The 23,594-nt window shown below is 40.0% G+C and overlaps 1 protein-coding gene across 1 annotated transcript in view; it reads right to left on the reverse strand.

The window, feature by feature from the left end:
- CSMD3 (CUB and Sushi multiple domains 3) overlaps positions 1–23,594 on the reverse strand; it is a 778,187-nt gene that overhangs the window by 564,352 nt on the left and 190,241 nt on the right. Inside the window, 1 exon segment of the mRNA XM_029063925.2 lies at positions 7,735–7,929. Coding sequence (XP_028919758.1) covers positions 7,735–7,929 — 195 coding nt within the window.

Here is a 23,594-nt window from a genome sequence, read left to right on the forward strand (position 1 = left end):
AGAGGCTCTTCAACAGGGAATATATCTACCAAATATGTTATATTGTACTCTCCCAAGCATTTAGTACAGTGCTCTGCACATAGTAAATTATCAAAAAATGTGATTGACGGATTTTTTTCTCTCTTCCCAGTTGCAAGAAAATCCCTTGGGAAAGGCACTCTGAAACGCCACCTGCCCATCCCTGACCTGGTTGCAAAGGGGGTCCCACTCTACATCCTCTCTCAACCCCATCCACTCTTTGCTACCAATGATGAAACCATGACTTAGTATACTTGAGAAAGAGAATAATGACTCACTCCTTAAAGGTGCCTTGAAAATAATTCATCTTTGGGGAATTTGTCAAACATGAGGATTTCTGTCCATAAATTCAAATTAGCTTCATAGTACTCTTTTTTACCTGATACCACTCTGAGCACATACTACTTCACAGTTTCCCAAAGAATGTTCTGGCAGTCAGTGTCATTTGCACTTTGTTTAGGTAACACTGAATTCAGTTCTGAGAAACTTGTGCAGAGCAGAAATTTCTTTTTTTATGGTATTTGTTCAGTGCTTACTACTTGCCAAACACTGTATTAACCGCTGAGGTAGATAATAGCTAATCAGGTTGAACACAGCCTTTGACCCACATGGGGCTCACAGTCAATCCCCATTTTACAGATGAGATGAGGTAGCTGAGGCACAGAGAGGCTAAACTACTTAATCAAGGTCATATAGAGGTCAAGTGGCGAAGCAATTAGAACTCAGGTCTTTAAGAAATTATGGTATTTCTTAAGTACATACCATATGTCAGCACTGTTACAAGATAATCAGGTTGGACCCAGTCCCTGTCCCATATGGGGCTCACAGTCTTCATCCCCATTCTACAGTTATAGGTAACCGAGGCACAGAGAAGTTATGTGATTTGTCCAAGGTCACACAGCAGACAGGTGGCAGAGCCAGGATTAAAACCCATATCTGCTGACTCCTTAGTCAATGCGCTTGCCACTAGGCCATACTGCTTCTAGATCCTTCTGACTCTCAGGCCTACTCTTTGTCCACTAGATCACACTTTGGGTCAGGGTCAGTTCTTGGCCCTCTTCTGTTCTCCATTTACACTCACTCCCTCAGTGAACTCATCCGCTCTCACGGCTTTGACTACCATCTCTACACAGATGACATGCAGATCTACATCTCCGCCCCTGTCCTCTCCCCCTCCCTTCAGGCTCGCATCTCCTCCTGCCTCCAGGACGTCTCCACCTGGATGTCGGCCCACCACCTAAAACTCAACATGAGCAAGACTGAGCTCCTCATCTTCCCTCCCAAACCCGGTCCTCTCCCAGACTTCTCTATCACCATGGATGGCACGACCATCCTTCCCGTCTCTCAGGCTCGCAATCTCGGTGTCATCCTTGACTCGTCCCTCTCGTTCACCCCACACATCCTATCTGTTACCAAGACCTGCCGGTTTCACCTCTACAATATCGCCAAGATCCGCCCTTTCCTCTCCACCCAAACGGCTACCTTACTATTACGGGCTCTCGTTATATCCCGGCTAGACTACTGTGTCAGCCTTCTCTCTGACCTCCCCTCCTCCTCTCTCGCCCCGCTTCGGTCTATTCTTCACTCCGCTGTCCGGCTCATCTTCCTGCAGAAACGATCTGGGCATGTCACTCCCCTTCTTAAACAACTCCAGTGGTTGCCTATCGACCTCCGCTCCAAACAAAAACTCCTCACTCTAGGCTTCAAGGCTCTCCATCACCTTGCCCCTTCCTACCTCTCCTCCCTTCTCTCTTTCTACCGCCCACCCCGCACGCTCCGCTCCACTGCCGCCCACCTCCTCACCGTCCCTCGGTCTCGCCTATCCCGCCGTCAACCCCTGGGTCACGTCCTCCCACGGTCCTGGAACGCCCTCCCTCCTCACCTCCGCCAAACTGATTCTCTTTCCCTCTTCAAAACCCTACTTAAAAATCACCTCCTCCAAGAGGCATTCCCAGACTGAGCTCCTCTTCTCCCTCTACTCCCTCTGCCATCCCCCCTTTACCTCTCCGCAGCTAAAGCCTCATTTTCCCCTTTTCCCTCTGCTCCTCCACCTCTCCCTTCCCATCCCCACAGCACCGTACTCGTCCGCTCAACTGTATATATTTTCGTTACCCTATTTATTTTGTTAATGAATTGTACATCGCCTTGATTCTATTTAGTTGCCATTGTTTTTACGAGATGTTCTTCCCCTTGACGCTATTTATTGCCATTGTTCTTGTCTGTCCGTCTCCCCCGATTAGACTGTAAGCCCGTCAAACGGCAGGGACTGTCTCTATCTGTTGCCGACTTGTTCATCCCAAGCGCTTAGTACAGTGCTCTGCATATAGTAAGCGCTCAATAAATACTATTGAATGAACACTTTGAGCTGTGTGATCAAAGTGAAGGAGTCACTGCACAACAAGTTCAAGCATATTTATAATTGTGGACATAGAGATATTTACACCAGATTGTAATGTCTAGTCAGGCCTCAGGCCTTCATCAAACAATCCTTGACACATTACATGTCAAGCAATCATAACCAAACCCAGGCCTTTTTTTTGACCTCCCTCTTTCTGTATTCCTTAAAATATCTGGATTACCCTCCTCTTTCTTTTCTACATCCTCTTTCCTTCCCAATGGCTTTCCAATTATTTTATTAGAAATCAAGAAAACCTTTTTCAAAACAACTCTATGAAGACTAGTATTTTACCAAGGATATTCTAAACAGAAAATTCAGACAAAACAACAAGAAATGCATTCAAGGTTAATCACCTTCAACAGTCTCCTGCCAAGTTATAAATTGAACACTAGTTTATTAAATGTGTTGAGGCACAAATGAGAATGGAAGGTTGGATATGGTGACATACATTCTTCTGGCTAAAAGAAATGCAAGTATTTTCTTCCATTCTATATTCTAAAACTTTATAACATGTTTGGCAGACACTGTTCATATAAATGTGTAGTGATGTATGGATTTTTAAAATTATGCCTTGAGTCAATTCAAGCTACTAAAACATAAGCAGCAGTGGAAAAAAGTGCTGTCTTCTGCATGAATTTATATCATCCAAGTCTATTTTTATAGCGCTATGACACACTTTTACCAGGAGGAGATTGGTAGCTGGGCCAGGAGTCTATCAAACAGATTTTACAGGATCAGTGTGGTCTGCTTGCCGCAATTTATCAGGAAGGAGAATTTTGTTGAATACATTCCAGATTAAGATGTGACCTGGAATCTATAGTTTGGAAAGGGAGAGGGAAGGACAGAGAGGAAGGAATCCAGGCTGAAAAATAGCATTCTGATACTCTGTGGATTGTAAGGTCTTTGTGGGCAGGGAAGAGGAACTAACTCTGTTTATTATACTCTCTCAAGCACTTAGTACAGAGCTCTGCAAACCATAAATGATGAGTAAATATTGATTGATCCAATGTGGTAGATATGGAAGAAATGAAACCCAAAGTGGCACAGAGACCTATTGACATATGGGAGAGTCCAGAAAACGAGATCTCTACCCATTGTCCCTTACCCATACTTCAAGTAGGAGATGCAAAGCCTAAAAAAAGTTATCTAGACTTTTATTTTGGAGTTTGGGGAGAAAAGGAGAAAGATTTGGAAGAAAAAGAAATTAATCTAAAATTATTTCCAAGAATTATTCCATTATTGCCCTCATAAAATAAACCATTTTCCCTCTGAGTTGATTCAATTTTAGATATCCATGATGTTTTGAAAATACAAATTATATGCCAGTGTTGAAAATATCATTCCTTTTTTTTTTCCAGTTAGGAATAATAATGTTGTCCACAACATGTCAATTTCATGTTTTCAAAATATTAGAGATACCATAAAGAAACAATCTCATCCTCCTGGTGAAGACTATAGATAATCAGCTCAGACACTGAAAAATTGGGTTGAGCACCCTCCCAGATGGATTAGATCAATCAAACTTATTGTTGCACTCGCTGCATGCAGAGCACTGAGATAATAACTTGGGAGAGTACAAATAGCAGAGTTGGTAGACACATTCCCTGCCCACAACAAAGCTTACAACCCAGAGGGGAAAACAGACATTAATTTAAATAAATAAAATATGTACATGTGCATAGTAAGTGCTGTGAATCTGAGGATGTGCTGTGAATAAATGGTGCAAATTCAAGTCCAAGGGTGATGCAGAAGGGAGTGGGAGAAGAGGAAATGAGGGTTTAGTCATGGAAGGCCTAAATTAGTTCCTAAAATATATGCTTTTGTGAAGATCTTTTCCAACTGAGATGCCTCAATTCCTTACAGAAAGAGTGTTGAGAAACAGAGAAGTTATATCATTCTTCAGACCATTTTTAATATTAATTCTAGTGTGTAAAATATTCATGCTGTGCAGTAGTGCTTGGTACTGGGTTTTCAAAAAATCTTAACTTTCACCAGTTTACTGGTTTTAGGCCCACCTAATTTCTTTCAGGCCATGGTCCCAATCAGAAGATTGTGTGTTTCTCATGTATCAAACATTTGTCACAAAATGATTGGAGTACCATGTTGGCCTCCATGTAGTCTCCCTGCCTTCATCTCTTTCCACTTTTCTGAAATAATGCTCAGAACACATCTCCCCTTTCCATGCAAGCCTCCAATTGTTAACCATTTCCCCAAAGTATCATCACTCTTAAGGCTCTTCTCCAGATCTTACAATATTAAGTAGTAGCTCTCCTCTCCGTCTACTCTTTGCTTCTTGAAGCCCACCACCTGGCAGTACTCCACCGTCACCTTTACCAACTTCATTAATTTAAACAATAATGGTAACTGGGCTAATTACTGGGGTAGTGGTGAAATAATCATATTGAACAAGGCACCAAGAAGCTAATCTGATTGTATGGACAGAGGATCCTCCAAGATTGATGGCCTAAGAATGGCTTTACCAAGCAAATATTTCCTTACTCAAGTCTGCTAAGGTGCTATTTCAGTATTGCTAGCCAAGAGGGGGGGCATGATGAGGGAAGCAGGGTATGACATCCTTGTCTATAGAACTGTCTTTCCAGAGATCACCTATTTATCCCTCCAATTTTCCTGGAGCTGGAAGCCTGATCCCAATTGCTTGCCTTGCTTCCAGCAAGGGAAATAATAAAAACACAGGTTTTTCTTGAGGACTGGTGGGGACATAGGGGCTGGTGAATATTACATGTTTTCCTTCCCATTTATATGCAGTTTATTATGAGAAGCAGCGTGGCTTAGTGGAAAGAGCACAGGCTTGGGAGTCAGCGGTCATGGGTTCTAATTCCGGTTCCACCGCCTATCAGCTGAGTGACCTTGGGCAAGTCACTTAACTTCTCCGAGCCTCAGTTACCTCATCTGTAAAATGGGGATGAAGACTGTGAGCCCTTCGTGGGACAATCTGATTATGTTGTCTCTAACCCAGTGCTTAGAACAGTGCTTGGCACATAGTAAGCACTTAATAAATACCAACATTATTATTATTGTTCTCATATTTCAAAAGTATTGAAAGTCCACCAGGCTTGCAAGGGGAGGAAAAAACTTCTCTTCTCTTACAAGCCTTAACTTCTGTGATTATGCCCAGAGAGCTGCCTCTTGCCACACCTCCTGCAATTTCTGATATTTCTTTTCCAAGAATGTTTGCTTTTGCTATGAAAAGATCACAAGACTGGTAATCAGGAGACTGGGAAACAGAGAAACAGCATGCAGTGGGTACTAGTGCCCACCATACCCACTCTCCCATGTTTTGTAAAACTGAAAACTTGCTGAGGGCAGAGAATGTATTTGCAAACACTGTTGTATTATTCTCTCCCAAGTGCTTAGTACACTGCTCTGCACACAGTAAGTGCTCAAAACAAAGGATTGATTGATTCAAACCTAGAGGGGATTGTGTCACATGCATGGGGGATGGATAGGTTCAATAAGCAGACTTTCCCAAAAATTGTAACCTGACTGGGGGAACTAAAGAAAGAATTTGGAGAGGCAAATTGTAAATCGACGTTTTAATTTGAATAACATGAACAATAAAGGTTTTCCAGAAGCTATCCATATGTAGTGGTAATTGTACATCAGCAAGGCACAGATCTATTGTGTACCTAGGCGCACACAGTCTCCGTCTCACAGGAGGCTCACAATCTAAGAGTGAGGAAAAAACAGATGTGGTATCCCCATTTTGTATATGAGGAAACTGAGGTGTAATGAGATTAAGTGATTTGCCCAAGGTTACAGAACAGGCAAATGGTAATGCTGTGCTAAAATCCAGGTTTCCTACCTCCCACTCCTATCCTCTTTCCATTAAGCCAGGTTGCCTCTTGTGCCTCAGCTATCACATGATCTTAAGAATTTATTTATGGTCATCAACTTTTTAAAGTATATTTTAACAGTATTTGTTAAGCAGTTACTATGCCGCTGGCACCGTACTAAGCACTGGTGTAGATACAGGCTAAACAGGTTGGGCATAATCCATGTCCATATGGGCCTGTGAGTCCGTTGTGGGCAGGGACTGTCTCTTTTTATTGCTGAATTGTACTTTCCAAGTTCTTAGTACAGTGCTCTGCACAAAGTAAGGGCTCCATAAATATGATTGAATGAATGAACTCAGAGTCTTAATCCCCATTTTACAGAGGAGGGAACTGAGGTACAGAGAAGTTAACTGACTGATCCAAGGTCACACAGCAGAAAAATGGCAGAACCAGGATTAGAACCCAGACCCTTCTGAGTCCCAGTCTTGTGATCCATTCACTAAAACACACTGATTTAACTTATATATATTTATTAAACATTTCTATTTCTCTCTCTTTGGGGCATAGCCTCTTTTTTGGCAGGAAAAGTGTTTTATACTTTTATTGTCACTCTCAAGGGCTTCATACAGTACACTGCACTCAAGTACCCAATAAGTACAATTATTATTACTACTATGCCTCAGTGTGATTCCTTGATATGATTCTTTAATGCACATGAATCAGCAGACCCTGCTGGGGCACATTCCCTATTCATTGCACTATCATAGATTGTGTACCTCTGACCATTAGCTTAAGTGTTTTTACTTTTATCATTTAATCATTCAAATTAAAATACCAAGTTTAAGGATAGTGCAGAATGTCATTTTTTGATATCCTAAAACCATATGACAATCACAATGCTATTATTAGCATCAATTTTTTCATGGGCATTTACTGAAAATGGTGACCTAAGATAAAAATCTTTAAGTGAAAATGGATAAGAAATCAAATTATTTCTACTGACATTAGGCCTTGGTCATATTCACTAAAACTTTCCTAAATATGATTGTGTCCCAATTTATTTGTAGCAGGAATGCCTTCCCAATTGTTTTTATGTTTTGCTTCATTCAACTGCACATCTTTTTTTTTTAAACCTTAACCTGAAGTTCTAATAGTTCTTAAGGTTTTAATGAGAAGTTCTTATAATTCTCTTTAGTATTTCTTATTCCTATTCTTAAATGAAAGTTTGATTCCAATCTAGGAACACTGCCTTTGAACAAGAACTAAACTCACAGTATTTTGCAGTTAATTTTTCAGCAACAAATATGCAGGATTTGATTTTTTTTCTTTATAGTTGTGTTTGAATTTCAAAGATAGTTTTTCTAAATGTATGCACAAATTTCATATACTTAATAAGGCATTGATATTTACCTGAAAACTCTCATGAGATTTCATGTTTCCCTCTCTTGAAGTGGTTAATTTGCACAAACTATATAGAACTTATATACAAAAAATGAATAAAAATAAGCATTATATTTTCCTTACCTCTACAGATGGGAACTGGGAAGTCCCAAGATGCCGTATTAACCGAACTGGCTATGCAAGTTAGCTGAGGATGTCCATCAAGAATGTAGCCTCTTACACAGCTGTATCGAATCTTATCACCAACATCAAACCGGGCACCATACAAGACACCTTTAGGTGGAACTCCGGGATTCCCACAAGAACTACTCTGTAATTCTGTAAAACCAAGACATGAAGAAAACAGATTCACATTAAATGAATTTATCATCATTCTTAATAAATTTTGACAGCAAACAAAATTACAGATTTTATCCTTTTCATTGAACAAGGAGCTTTGGATAGGTCTTTTTTATATTTATATCTATAATTTAAGCCTCTGGTTTAGACATCATATTTTTCGGTGACTGGTGATTTTAGACAGTCATGATAGAAAACTTATGACCCTTGGCTTCAAGGGATTTTACTGCATTCTCCTTAAATTTTTAAATTCATCCCAGCTCACACTCACCATTCCTCTAATCAATAGCATTTATTCAGCGCTTACTGTGTACAGAGCATTGTACTAAACACTTGAGAAAGTATCGTACAACAGAGTTTGTAGATGCCATCTCTACCCACGAGGATCTTACATTCCTCCCGAACTATCCTAACTGAACCAACCCTCCAATTTCTCAAACAGCAAGAATATTCTGCCCTTTCACATCTGCCAAATGACATCATTCCTCATCTTCAAAGCCTTCTTGAGAACCCACCCCATAACAGAGGTGTTTCCCAACTAGTTATCATCTCTCTTGAACAATTCATCTCAACAGCCACTTTTGCACTTGAGTGTAAACTGACAATTTATTCATTTTTCCATATTTCTAGTATTTTCAATTGTATTCATGTTTTTCCTGTTTGTACTGTATTTGTCCAATTTACATCTGCCTATTTTCCCCACTACATTATGAGATCCTGAAGGTGGGATATCATGTTATTTTGCTTTCTCTCCCAAGAACCCAGTATAATGTTCCACACCAGCAGTCACTGAGCTACTACTCAATGAATTAAAAGGATACAAAATTATTTATAATATTAAGGTGCCCAGTGATTTCAAATTTTGGTTACGTTCATGCTGTACCAGTGAATCCTCTTTAATTCAGACAAATAGGGATTTGTGGAGAATTCATCCAGGATTAAGTAAAAATTAGGAAGTAAATCAATGCAGCATTATTCAATGTCCTTTGTGTGTATGCCATAGGTAGACAAATACAGTGGTATCTGTTCTCAAGCATCTCTTTACATCTGCCTATGCCAGCTGAACACTGAGTCAGTATACCTTGCCTTTCTAACTGACCCTTCACTATGAATATCTTGATTTCACCACATCATCATTTTTTATCTTCTTAGAGCAAATCCTGTCCACTTTTGACAGTGATTGTGAAGCACTAAATTAACAATTCTTAATCTTAGTTTTTTTTCATTACTTCAGTCCACAATACAAATCAATTACATATGTGAACACTTACTACAAAGCAGAGCACTTGTGAGGTTACAACAGAATTGGCAGAAATGTTCCCTGCCCACAATAAATTTACAGTCCAAAGGATTGCAGTGTACACTCCCAAATGCTTAGAACAGTGCTCTTCACACAGTAAGCACTTAAAAAATACCATTGGTTGACTGATATATTGCTATATTTTCACTGAGATTTTGGAAGTCACATATGTCAACGTAGGTATAACCCTAAACAATAACAAAGAACATCAAAGCCCAGTGATCTCAATATCTTTATTGAGACATTAAATACATATTACTAACATAAAAGAGTTGAAAAATCCAGGGTGGTCACAAAACTATTATAGGTTGGAATGCAAAGAATTTCTAATGGACTGAATCTGGATAAAAATTTGTTTTTCCCTGAACATATTAAAACAGTATCTTTAGGCCCGAGTCCCTTATAAAGAAAGGGATAATATGGAAACTATTTTACAGCATGTAAGGGATATATCTTGAAGTGTTCATTTTGAAAATAGTAAAAGTTAGTCCTGAGGTACAAATTCATTATGAATTTCCAGTACTAGAAGTGTTGAATGAATTTGTGGACTATGGGAGAACATGCCAAGAAACTAAATCTTGGGTCAGGGAGTTCATTACATTTGTAATTAAGGTTCAGCCCATCACCCTTTTTACTATCAGATATACCCATAGAGGAATGAGAAGTCATAGACATGAGATTAAAAAAGAAGCACCTGTTATCAACAGAAACAGGTGGTTAGAATTTGTTCCCAGAACAAAGATTGTTGGAAAATTACACGTAACTGAAAAATAATATATATTATTGCTTGATAGAAGAGCTTTGGAGTTAGAACTCTCCTTTGTAAAAAATACTATAGGCATTTCCAGAGGGAAAGTATCAAGGTTCAGCTCTTATCTTTCCTCCTTGATTAGGACAGCATTAGCTCAGTTATTTCCTAAGACAATTGGAGAAAAAACTTATTTTGCCATACTCCCTTACTCCAACCCAAACCCATAAACAGGATTTATAATTGATAATTGCAGGCTAATAAGTGTGGAATCCCTGTGGTGTAGGCCTTGCATTTGTCTCATCTCATCCAACAGTTCCCTCTGAGCTGTTTTGTTTCTAGGCCTGTTTGATTGTCTCCTAACCATCTTGTTTAAGTGAACAAAAGTATCTCCAATGACTACAGATCCTAGGAGTGGTAGAATACCAAGCGATGGAACATGATGGGAATTTAGGCTTGGGCTCCACTTTGTCTTTCCAAGCCACAATTTACTCTAAGCGAGAGCATCACACGTCTTCCTCCTTTGTTTCATCCTATCTAGATTACTGTCTCATTAAGAAGTTTGGTATATAAAGGTCTGGAGACAGGATGAAGGCACGTCAGCTTTCTTAACCTGCTTATCAGTAGTGTTTGCCCATTGGATCCCTGTAATGGAGAGGACCAGGCAGGGCTTAGTAATTACCCCAAGTAGAATTTACTGCTGTTTGTTTTAAGGCATATATAATTAACTGTGCTCTTCTACCATATGTGAAGCTAGGATGCTGTACCAATTGTAAAGAAACTCTGCATTGCTGGAAATTGAGCTGGCCTTGAGTAGGAGAGGAAACTCTGCCTGTCAACCACCACTCCCACTAACGCTAGAAGAATAAAAATAAACTTGTCTCTGACATACCCACTCTAATGCTAGGTAGATTTTGTGAATGTTTTTTCCACATAGTAACATGGAAAATATTAATACAGGGTGATGTCTAGTCTAGCTATTGCTTTGTCTTAAGCTGCCAGGTTGCCTCTGACCTATAGCGGCACCATGGACACTTCTCTCCCACGGTGCCCCACTTTCATCTGCAATCAATCTGATAGTATATCTGTAGACTTTTTATTGTAAAAATACCAAAGTGGTTAACCACTGTTTCCTTCTGCTCAGTAAACTTGAAACCCCGTCCTCGACTCTCTACCATGTCACTGCTGGGGCACAGATGAGTTTTGACTTGTAGCAGATTGCCTTCCACTCGCTAGCCACCACCCAATCTAGGGATAGAATGGCTATGCCTCTGCTTGACTCTCCCTCCGGTAGTCAAGACAGGTTGAGTACTGGAAACTCTCCAGGTGAGACCCTGAGAGGGGCTATCCTCTATACATATAGCATTGTTTCTTAAACCTCTTTGAAGTCATAAAACTTATCAGTGATACAGGAGCAGCCCTTTTTAGAATACACAAATCACAAACTGATAACACTGGTAAACATAGCTTATCTCTAGGAGAAAGTACCTTAGCTTTCATAAGGGCGATTATAAATGAAGCCAATTAGTTTGATAGGATACAATGAATGAATCACAACATCTGGGGAACTCCTGACCTTGGAAATTAAAAAAAAAAAGATGCAAAATTGCAAAATAATTCAATCAAATGAAAAATAACCCTGCTAGATCAAATCAACAGTACCTTAAAATAGTGACCCATCCTATATAGTATGGTCATCAAAAAAACAAGTTCTCTTAATTCCTGTGGCAAAATAATCACAATAGATATTCCCCAGATGGTAGTAGTAATATAAAATATATAGCACCTATTCAACCAAGACTGTATATTAAGATCTTGACATTGAGATACCACAAGATGGATGGCATTACAGCAGTTAAGTGTGTGGACTAGGTTGTAATAGGAATCATAGAGATAAGATAAAGAGGGGAATAGGTAACCAAGTAATTTAAAGTCAATGGTAAATTTGAAAAGACGGTGGATGGGCAATCACTGGAGGTTCTTGAGGAGTGGGGAAACAGGGACTGACTTTTTTTTTTTTAGACTGAAGTATTGATGGGGTTGGGTAGGGACAGGAGACAGGGAGGTCAGCAAAGAGGCTGATATAGGTAGTCAAGCCAGGGAGATATAAGTTCTTGGGTCAACATGATAGTAGTTCAGATGTAGTGGAGAAGGAAGATTTTAGTGATGTGCAAGTAGAATCAACAGGATTTGCTGACATTGACTGGGTTGAACAAGAGATGAGTGAGGGATAATGTCAAAGTTGTGGGCTTGTGGGACAAGGAGGATGGTGGTGCTGTCTACATTGATGGCAAGATGAAAGGTCCTGTTCTGGACACACAGAGACACTAACCTCCTTGTGGGTAGGGAACATATCTTTAGTTATATTGTACTCTTCAAATTGTTTAATCCATTCCTCTGCACACAGTAATTTCTCAAATATGACTGATTTAAGTGTCAAAGATGTCTTGAAGGCAGGAGGAAATGTGAGACTGCAGAGAAGGAGAAAGTACAGGGGTGGAGCTGTAGATTTGGAGATCAACCATGTAGAGACAGTAGTTGAAGCCACAGGACAAAATAGGTTCTCCAAGGAATCAGTCATATTTACTGAGTGATTACTGTGTGCAGAGCACTAGCTAAAAGCTTGTGAGAAGACAACACAACAGAGTTGGTAGACATATTCCTTTCCCACAACGAGCTCAGTCTATAGGGGAAACAGACATTAATATAAATAAATTATGGATGTGTACATAAGTGCCATGGGACTGAGCACCCTTGCTCCATCTAAACCACTATCTTGTTAGTACAATCTCTCATCATATCCCGACAAATACTGCATCAGGCTCCTTTCTGATGTCCCAAGCTGCTGTCTCTCCCCACTCCAGTCTATTCTTCATTCTGCTGCCCGGATCATCTTCCTACAGAAATGTTCAACATGTCACTCGCCGTCCCCCTCAAAAATCTCCAGTGGTTGCCTATCAACCTCCGTATCAAGAAAAAACTGCTCTTTCTTGGTTTCAAAGCTCTCCATCACCTTGCCCACTCCTACCTCACTTCCCTTCTGTCCTTCTACAGCCCAGCCCACACACTCCACTCCTCTGATGCTTGTTCTCGCCTGTCTCGCCGTCGACCCCTGGCCCGTGTCCCAGCTCTGGCCTGGAATGTCCTCCCTCTTCACATCTGCCAAACTAACTCTCTTCCCCCTTCAAAGCCCTATTGAGAGCTCACCTCTTCCAGAAGGCCTTCCCATATTGAGCCCCCCTTTTCCTCTGCTCCTGCTCCCTTCCCCATCACTGCTACTCTTTCCCTCTGCTTTACTCTTCTCCCTGCCCCACAGCACTTGTGTATATGTACATATTTATTATTCTATTTATTTTAATTTTGTGTATATATCTATAATTCTATTTATGTAAATTGATGCTATTGATGTCTGTCTACCTGTTTTGTTTTGTGTCTCCCCTCTTCTAGACTGTGAGCCCATTGTTGGGTAGGCATTGTCTCTATTGTTGCCAAATTGTACTTTCCAAGTGCTTAGTACAGTACTCGGCACACAGTAAGCACAATAAATATGAATGAATAAATGAATAAAGGGAGTAAATCAGGGCAATACAGAAGGGAGTAGGAAAAGAGGAAATGTGGGCTTAGTCAGGGAAGGACTTTCCAGGCCAGAGGCAGGATGTGGGCAAGAGGCTGGGCTGTGAGATAGACAAGTAATCAAAAAGAAAGTGGGTATAAGAAAGGAATTCAGAGTTGAGCCTTGAGGGACTCCCATACTTAGGAGGTGAAAGGCAGAGAAGTGTAGATGAATCTACAAACACAATGTTGGTGGGTATGTAGAGGTTAATACTGTGTCTAAATCTTATAAAATGTGAGTGAAAAACAGTCTGGAAAATACTGGACAACTGTCCTGTGACAGTCAGATGGTATTATTTCAACACCTTTGGATAGATGGGAGCACATGTGTGGGTCTGCCTGGGCAAATGGAAGCTCAGGGAGGCTCTGGAACCTGACCAAACACCTGGGGAATCCTCCAGAACAGATCTGTCTAGGCAGGGCATGGCTTCTAGAGACCAGAGACAGTTCCCTCACATTCCTCCCAGACTAGCTATAGAAAAGGCATATGTGCTGGATTCAAGGCAGGTGTGATAGACCTAGGCTATTTTTTGATAAATGGATATATTCTAGGCAACAAATGGCAAATTTTAATCCAGCTTCACTCTCCTGGAATTTGTAGGCATGGCTATTATTTAAAATCTTGATGCATTAAAATGATCTCTTTGCTGTCAGTGCTAAAAACAAAAAACTCCCATTAAATGAACCAATCCAGAAATTGCAAATACCATAAGGGAAAAGAGTTCATAAAGTGGGTGTTTTCCAAAACTGCATTATACAGAGGTACAGTTATTTTATGCACCCTCTCAACATAATACACACTGCCATTGTGATTTAGACATTATCAGATAATGCCAGATCATTGTCAGAATGTCTGACAAAGGAGATTCATCCAGACTGGACTTCAGTCTTCTGAATGGTTCATGACCATCATGTCCAAATAAGTAAATGAGCCAATCTTGGCGGGGGCAGATTTCATTTTCACCACTTGCTGAAGGCATACAGTCTTGTGAAAATGCTGCAGTATTCTCAGTATCTAAAAGGTTATAAATTTAGGCTAAGATTTGTTACTCTGCTCTGTGGTAGCTTGCGGTCAAGTGCAATCAAAATTACTGCACAAAACAAAGGATAAACTACTAGGCAGTAATTTTGATAATTATCCCTTTGTTCAATTTGTGGGGGGTTTTTTTAATAGTATTTGGTAAGCACTTACTATGTGTCATGCACTGTTCTAAGCACTGGGGAAGATATCACATTGAATACAATCCCTTTCTCACTTGGGCCTCACAGTTTAATAGCATACATTGAGCCTTGGACTCTTCTTCATACTGTATGCACAACCTGAAGTCAATTTTTCATGATATGACCTAACCAATTGCATCTGAGGTTCTGTTACAGTGAACATGGAAATCTGATTGATACTAATCTAAGTTGTGCATGGATTGAAATAGAGAGTGAAGTTATTAGGATTGTAATATGAATGTAATTGAGAATGAATTGCCATTGGACTTTCTTGAATTAAGTGCCCTGAGCACTTCTAATCAAGTACTTAATTAAATTTAACAAGAATTGTAATGCATGGTAATCACCATTGATTATTAATAATATGTTTATTTATGCAGAGCAACTATAAAAATTGTTGGGGAATTACCACAACTTAGTTCTGAATAAGTAAAAATGAGGCTGATTCTCAGAGTTTCCAAACCCATGGTAAACATCAACCATCCTGTCTGTAAATTAGTATGGCCTTGATGAGACTTAGGCAGTTTGTCTAAAAATCAATATCCTATGTCTCTTTCATTTTCTTTTTATTCTGCTTTCATGTGAATTTAGGTTAGAGGGCAATTAAAGCATGAAATGACAACAATCATACATTCGAGTTTCCACATGGTTTACAATCACGACTCTCTGTGACAAGTTTTCCATAGTTTACTAATGGTAACAGGAACACATTTTTCAATAAAATATCTCAGAATTATAAGCCAGATAAAGTTTGAAAGCTAAAGTTTCAAAGATAAACTTTGAAATTATTCAATCATGTGTATTGAGCTCTTACTTTGTGCAGACCACTATGGTTTTGTACCTTGAACATACTGTATTATTGACTGTCGTTAGAAAGGTAAAATACCTGAGCCTACTCATATTCTTATTCACCAAGAAGCTGTGAGTTTAAAGATACTAAAAAAATAAATAAATGAATGAATGCAATCTCCAGCTTATCATGAAGCTTTGAGTTTGTAAGACTGAGTATTAAAGTTATTCTTAACTCTCATTCTTAACTCTCCATTTGGTTTATTTTTCCTTTGAAATTATAATTCATTTGAATATCATTTTCACTTTATTAATATAATTTAGAGATAAGTTTATTTGCATTGAACAGACTAAGGAGCTCTCTAAAAAAAAAAAAAAGAATTCCCTGAAGAATAGAGATAATCCTTTGAAGCCAGAAGTTAGACATCCATTCATTGTTTTTTAATACAATTGACTTTGCTTTCAAAAAAGGGCTTTGGATAGTTTAAACGAGTTCGAAAGAAGAACCCAAAACAAACTGAGGTGTATTCTCTATTACTTTTTAAAATTATTATAATTTTAATGGAACATCCCACACTTCTGCTTCTTCCAGGGAGAGAAAGGCTGCCAACCATCAAAGGCTGCCAACCATCCCAGCTCCCTCTTGGTAAACCAGGGACCATAAACTGAATCAAGAGGATGGTCACTGCACCCCTGCTCCTCTCTCCCCACCAAAGATAGCTCCAGAGAAAAGGACACCAAGCTCTCCAGAGCTTAGTACAGTGCCTCACACATAGTAAGCGCTTAACAATACCATAATTTTTTATCTCCAACCACAACCAACCCACACACAAACAGATGTACACACACACACCTTGCCAGAGAAAGGGGCTGCTGACTATCACAGTGCCCACTTGGCAAACCAAAACTGAGCCAGTAGAAGGTCTCTGCCAAGCCTCACATCCCAGTGCAGCAGACCCAAAGGAAAGGACACGAGGCCCTCTGGACCTTCCCCACACACTAGAGGACTAGTATCATACACTGATGAGAAGGGCTGGCAACTACCCCACTGCTCCCTTTGGCAAGGCAGGGGTCAAAAACTGAGCCAAGGGGACAGTCTCCCCCTACCCCCACTCCTGAGGGGAGCTAGGATCGTTCCAGAGGGAAGTGTCACCTTCTGCCCACGGGTGAGGGTCATCATCCCCTACGTCCTCGAATCGCTCCACAAAAGAATGCCCAAGACTTCTCAGAGGAAAGAGAAACTGCCCCCTGGATCCCTCCCTTTCCTTCTCCACTGCCCCCCGACCCTCAACTGCAAGGGGGGTCGGCTCTTGCAGAGAAGGCCTAGAACTAAACCAAGAGAGGGAACACCAGCACACTCACTACCCCCTAATCCCTCTGTAACCAGGGAAGCTAGCCCCAAAGAAGAAGTAGGACTGCAACTTCACCAAGAATTTAACAACATGGCAATCCCCCATCAACATTTAAGGATTTGATTGCACTGCTCACCCATTCACTCTGGGAAGAGGCCTTAATGATTGCTTAATCCCAGCTCAAAATTTGTGGATTCCCCTCAGCTGGGAGCAGCTGCATCACCACCTTCAACAGGAACTACTAGATCCTGGCCACTAGGTCTGCACAGCAGCTACTGCAGCAGATCAAGACTTTTTCTCTTATTCCCTAGCCCTCCCGTGCCAACCCCCACCACCAAGTTTCCTCAACTCCCAATCCTGCCTCCTTAACCCTGCCCGCTGTGCCCAGCATCCCCCCTTAGGCCCCTCCTCACAGATTAGCCTTCCTCAGTGCATTCACATCTAACCCACACCCACCCCTCTCCCCCTTCCTGTCATCCTGCACCAGCACTGTTCCTCATCAGCCCCCACCCCACCCCTCTTCAACCCTTTCCTAGCCCACACATCATTCTCACTGCACGCATCCTTGCCTCAACCAAATGTGGCCTGTGGAATCCCCCATTCCATCTTGGTAAACCTTCCCTTCATTAATGACCCGTTGTGGACCTAATCACAGCTCCTCTTCACCATCACTGCAACCTGACTCTACCCAGATAACACAATCTCCCCTTTAGCTCTCCCTAGAGGGGGAGGAGTTGGCTTCCTTCTCTCTCTCTCCAATGCCACTTTTGCACCATCTCATCTCCCCCATCCCTTTCTTTCCCTTCCTTTGAAGCCCATTTGATCTGCCTTTACTACCCACTACAATTAAAATATGTCTGTTTATCATTATACTATACCAAGTGCTTAGCACAGTGCTTTGCACATAGGAAACATTTAATAAATAATTGAATGAATGAATACAAGTCAGTCACCTACTAACCCCAGGCTCCACCTCCAACTTCCTGACCTATTTTGATCACTTTTTCACATTTCCGCTTTCATTTTCCATCCCTACATTGATAATAATAATGATGGTATTTGTTTAGCACTTACTATGTGCTAAGCACTGTTCTAAGATCTGGGGTAGATACAGGGGTATCAGGTTGTTCCTCGTGGAGCTCACACTTTTAATCCCCATTTTACAGATGAGGTAACAGGGACAGAGAAGTTAAGTGACTTTTCCAAGGTCACACAGCTGACAAGTGGCAGAGGCAAGATTAGAGCCCACATCCTCTGACTCCCAAGCCCGTGTTCTTTCCACTAAGCCACGCTGTTCCATGTGGATGATCCAGATGATCCTTCCACCATTCACCTCTTCTCATTTATTCTTACTCCAATGACTTCCTGCTCCACCCCACCTAACACCCTCACCAAGTTGGGCACACACTTGATCTTATAATCTCCAGTACTTGTTCAATTTCTACCCTCACCATTTCTGAAATTCCTCTATCTGATCATAACCTCCTCACCTACTCTCTTTTCCATAAACCTACCCCCAACAAATCTTTCCTTTTCCCCCACAGAGACCACCATTCTTTTGACCCACTTCAGTATTCTACAGCCATCCTTTCCCATTTGCTCTCCATACCCAAACTATCATTGCTTGTAATAAATATGATTTTCAATAAACTCCCTCCTAAATTAATTCTTCCCTCTCTTGAAGGCCATATAAATTAACATCTACTGAATTACATGGGTCAAAAGGGTTTTAAGGGCACTTAACAAAGATTTTTTTTTAATGTATTAAGGATTTTATATAAATTGAGATTTGAAACTGTATTATTGTTACTTTTGATCAACCAATCATTTATTAAGCACTTACTGTGTGCAGAGCACTATACTAAGGGCTTGGGAGAGTACAGTATAACAGAGTTGGTAGACACATTCCCCTCCCACAATGAGCTTACAATCTAAAGGGGGAGACAGACATTAAAATAAATTATGTATGTATATATATATATATATATATATATATATATATATATATATATAAAGTGCCTTAGGGATGACTACATTCCTAAGGTGTTTGTTTTCTCTTGTTACCTCTAATTTTTCCCTCTGTATAACTACATTTTAGAACTTCCATATTTTGTGCGACAACATAATACTAACACTTCTACCAATGATAATTGTGATATCTGTTAAGCACTTAGTATTCACCCAGCACTGTACTAAGCACTGAGGAAGATAAAAGATAATCAGATCAGACCCAGTACTTGGGCCACATGGGGCTCAATCTAAGTAGGAGGAGAATATTGGGCTTGTTGGGTTTTAGTGATTGTATTCTGTGTGCTGTTTCCAAGCACAGTTCCTGGCTCAGAGTGCTCAGAGAGGTAGGAGAACCAAGAGAGAATAGTGTGAGTGAAGCCAAGATTAGATAGAAGGAGAAGGGAGTAGTCTACCGTGTCAAAGGCAGCTGAAAGGATTAGGAAGGAGTAGAGGCCAACAGATTTAGGAAGACATCAGGGCTGTTTCAGTGGTGCGAAGGAGGCAGAAGCCAGATTGGAGGGGATCTAGGAGATAATTGGAGGAGAGAAAGTGGAGACGGTAGGTATAAACAACTCCCTCAAGAAGTTTGGAGAGAAATGATGGGAGGGAGATGGGGCAATTATTGGAGGGTGCTGTGGGGTCAAGGGAACTTTTTTTTTTTTTTTTTTTTTGAGACAGGGACTGCGTTTTCCGTGGCTTAGTGGAAAGAGCCCGGACTTGGGAGTCAGAGGTCATGGGTTCAAATTCCACTCTGCCACTTGTCAGCTGTCTGACTGTGGGCAAGACACAATTTCTCGGTGCCTCAGTGGCCTCATCTGTAAAATGGGGATTAACTGTGAGCCTCACATGGGACAACCTGATTATCCTGTATGTACCCCAGCGCTTAGAACAGTGCTCTGCATATAGTAAGTGCTTAACAAATACCAACATTATTATTATTTTGTATTTATTCAGTACTTGGCACAAAGGAAACACTTAGTAGATATCATCATTTACCATAGCTGTAAATGGTCTCAATGAAAATGTGAATCATCAGTATAAGGGATACATTTTTTTTTCTTAGATTAGAAGAAAAAAATGATGTTATTTTGAACATCTTAATCTACTTGGACATATATATCTAAATAGCTGAAGTTCAGAATATAAATGTGAGGTTTTCCCTCTTAATATAATCAAAAGTTCAGAAATGGTAGAAGAATATTTTTCAATTAAATTCTATCAGAAGGCCACCTCCATGTTATATATGTGACAATGAAGTAACTTAAAATGTTGTTCTCTGTCTGGATTGTTGAAGTTATTAATTCACCTAAAAACATAGTAGTAAGACCAGTGATTTCATCATTATTGACCTGTCATCTGCCTATAGTCATTATTGACAATGGCTTTTCTAGAATCTCTGGACCCAAGAATTTTGTTTATCTGAAATAGTAACGAATATGCTTAAAATTGATCTGGTCACTTTCACTGCAGAAACTAACAGCAACATTGTGACAGGTTATTGCAAATTTTCAATCAAATAATGCATCATATTTATTGAGTGCTTATTATGTTCAGAGAACTGCTTGGAAGAGTACAAAATAACAATCACAGACATTCCTGACCCACAACAAGCTTACAATATAGAGATAAAAATGTTATTTGTTGAGTATTTACTATGTGGCAGGCACTGTGCTAAATTACAGATTAGATATGCAATAGTCATGTTGGACACAATTTATTTTTTCCCACGTGGGATCACAGTCTTAATCCCAATTTTACCGAAGAGGTAAATGAAGCAGAGAGAAGTGAAATGACTGTCCCAAGATCACAGCAAAATGCTTAGTACAGTGCTCTGCACAGAGTCAGTACTCAATAAATACAACTGAAAGAATGAAAATGGCAGAGCTGGGATTAGAACCAGCTACTCTGATTTTAGGCCAATGCTCTTTTCATTAGGCCACACTGATTCTCAGTTCTTCAAATGCCACTGAATCATTTCTGACCCATAGCAACTCCATGGACACACCCTCTTCAGAAATGTTCCATTTACTATCATAAAATCATTCTGGAATGTGTATCCAAAGAGTTTTCTTGGTACAGCTATGGAAGTGGTTTATTATTGTCTTCTTCCACACAGTAAAAACTTCTGCCTCTGTTGTTGTTTTTAATTACTCAACCTTCTGCCTTTGACTCTTTCCCACCTGCTGCTGCTCAGTACGGCTGAATCAACTTTATCTGATGCTTTGGCTTAAACCTCTCCTCCAAGAGGCCTTCCCAGACTGAGCTCCCCTTTCCCTTATGCTCCCTCTACCCACCCTTCACCTCTCTGCAGCTAAACCCTCTTCTCCCCGCTTTTCCTCTGCTCCTCCCCCTCTCCCATCCCATCCCCTCAGCACTGTACTCGTCCGCTCGATTGTATATATTTTCATTACCCTATTTATTTTGTTAACGAGATGTACATCATCTTGATTCTATTTATTTGCAGTTGTTTTAATGAGATGTTCTTCCCTTTGATTCTATTAATTGCCATTGTTCTTGTGTCTGTCTGTCTCCCCCATTAGACTGTAAACCCGTCAAAGCGCAGGGACTGTCTTTATCTGTTACCCATATGTACATTACAAGTACTTAGTACAGTGGTCTGCACATAGTAAGCGCTCAATAAATACTATTGAATGAATGAAACCTCTCCATTATGGGTAGCCCTATATGGCATAGCTCTAACCTTCAACGGCATATGCAAACTCTCCTGCAACTATAAGATGTCAATTCACAGGGGTTTTTTGAGGGTATGAAAACACACTTTATATAGTTTTTTTTTTTAAAAAAATCACATTTTATAAAATAAGTTAATTAGGAGTATTTGTGTACCAGCCTACAAGTCAAAAATGCTACACCCCTAAAAGATTTATCAGCACCAAATACTGTCTCACTAAATACTTCTGTGTTGTATGGGATAAAATGATGCAAGGATTAAAATAAGAAGTCGAAAAGGGAACAAAAAGGGTCAGCATGACATTGAGAATGTGACAGTATATGGTAGCAGTGGGGCATCAATCTTCTAAAATTCAGTGTGGATTATCAGAAAGAGCACAGGCCTGGGAGCCAGAGGACCTGGGTTCTAATCCCAGATCTGTCACTTATCTGTTGCCACTTGACTTGTCCTGTTCTCCTTTCATATATAGACTATGAGCTTTATGTGGGCACAGACTGTGTCTGACCTAACTGGGCACATTTCTCAATGCTTAGAACAGGGTTTGAGACACAGTGAATTCTTAAATAAAATTAACAATATCATTATTCTCTGGTGTGTGATCTTGGGCAAGTCACAACTTCTCTGTGCCTTGGTTACCTCAACTGTAAAACAGGGATTAAGGGCTGTTAAGGTCCATGTGGGATATAGACTGTGTTCAATCTTATTTTCTTGTATCTACCTCAGACCTTACAATAGTTTTGGGCACATAGTAAGCACTTAAATACCATTAAAAAAAAAAGAAAATTGGCACATCTGAATGATTTAGTACAGCAAAGGAACAGTCAGCTGTCCCAAAATGAAATACATGAACTATTTAAAGACATAATGGACAAAAATTATGGGGGCAGTAGCAGGCAAAATACAATGCAGAAATCAGAAATGATGTGTCAGTCTTGGAGCAGAAGCCTTGGGAAGACTGTAACACCAAGGGAAAAATGAAAATGACAACAGTAAAACAACGGAAGATTGCATTTCCTACTACAACCTAGTCAGCACAGTTCACTCCTCTTAAAGCAAGGGCATACACACACACATACACACACACAGTTACCTTTAAAATGTAAGTGCTCTAAAGATAAAAAGACACGTAGTAAAATTATTATATTCATTTGTATTTAAAATATTTTAATAGAAAGATCAAGCTCAGCACACCAATCTCAATTCACTAAATAATGTATAAAGCAGCTATAAATACAGCTTATCATGTTCAAACACTACACTTAAAGGTGAACCGTTCGTGAATGCTGCTACCAGAATTTTCCATTCCCTAAAGAGTAATGTTCCATTAGTTTCACAAAATGGCCTGTTAACATAAAAATGAATTTGGCCTTGGGAAACACTTTAAAACTTCACCCAGAACTTTAATATACCCTTCTTCCAACCTTAAATAATGAGGCCCATCTTCCAGCCAGTGAAGGAGAGACAAAATTGGAGTTTTATACATCTCCAATGATGCTGCAAAGTCTCACATTTGCTTTAAAGGAAGAGATTTTAAAATTAAGGTGACAAGAAATCCAAAAGTCTGGTGGAAAAAACCCAATTTAAATTGTGGCATAGGAGTCTCTGCCATAATTATTTTAACATCGCAAATAATATAGTGGAGCAGGGTGCATCGACTATTGTAATTGAGGCACTTCTTCACTTCTGAGTTCAGCATTTGGGTTGCTCTTAAGAGTCAGACTATTTGGAATGAGCACCCCAAAGCCTGTGAAGTAAAATTTATATGGTTTTCTGATGCTTCCAAAAGATACCAAGCATTTGCCTTACCTACATGAGAGTTAAATTCTGTATTCATTATAGCTGGACCCTGTTACGATTCTAAAGTAATGCTGATAGATGAATGAGAAGTTTCATGGCCTAGGGGATAGAGAAGGGGCTTGG

The sequence above is a fragment of the Ornithorhynchus anatinus genome, chromosome 4, assembly GCF_004115215.2.
Source record: "Ornithorhynchus anatinus isolate Pmale09 chromosome 4, mOrnAna1.pri.v4, whole genome shotgun sequence".
Lineage (NCBI taxonomy): Eukaryota > Metazoa > Chordata > Mammalia > Monotremata > Ornithorhynchidae > Ornithorhynchus > Ornithorhynchus anatinus.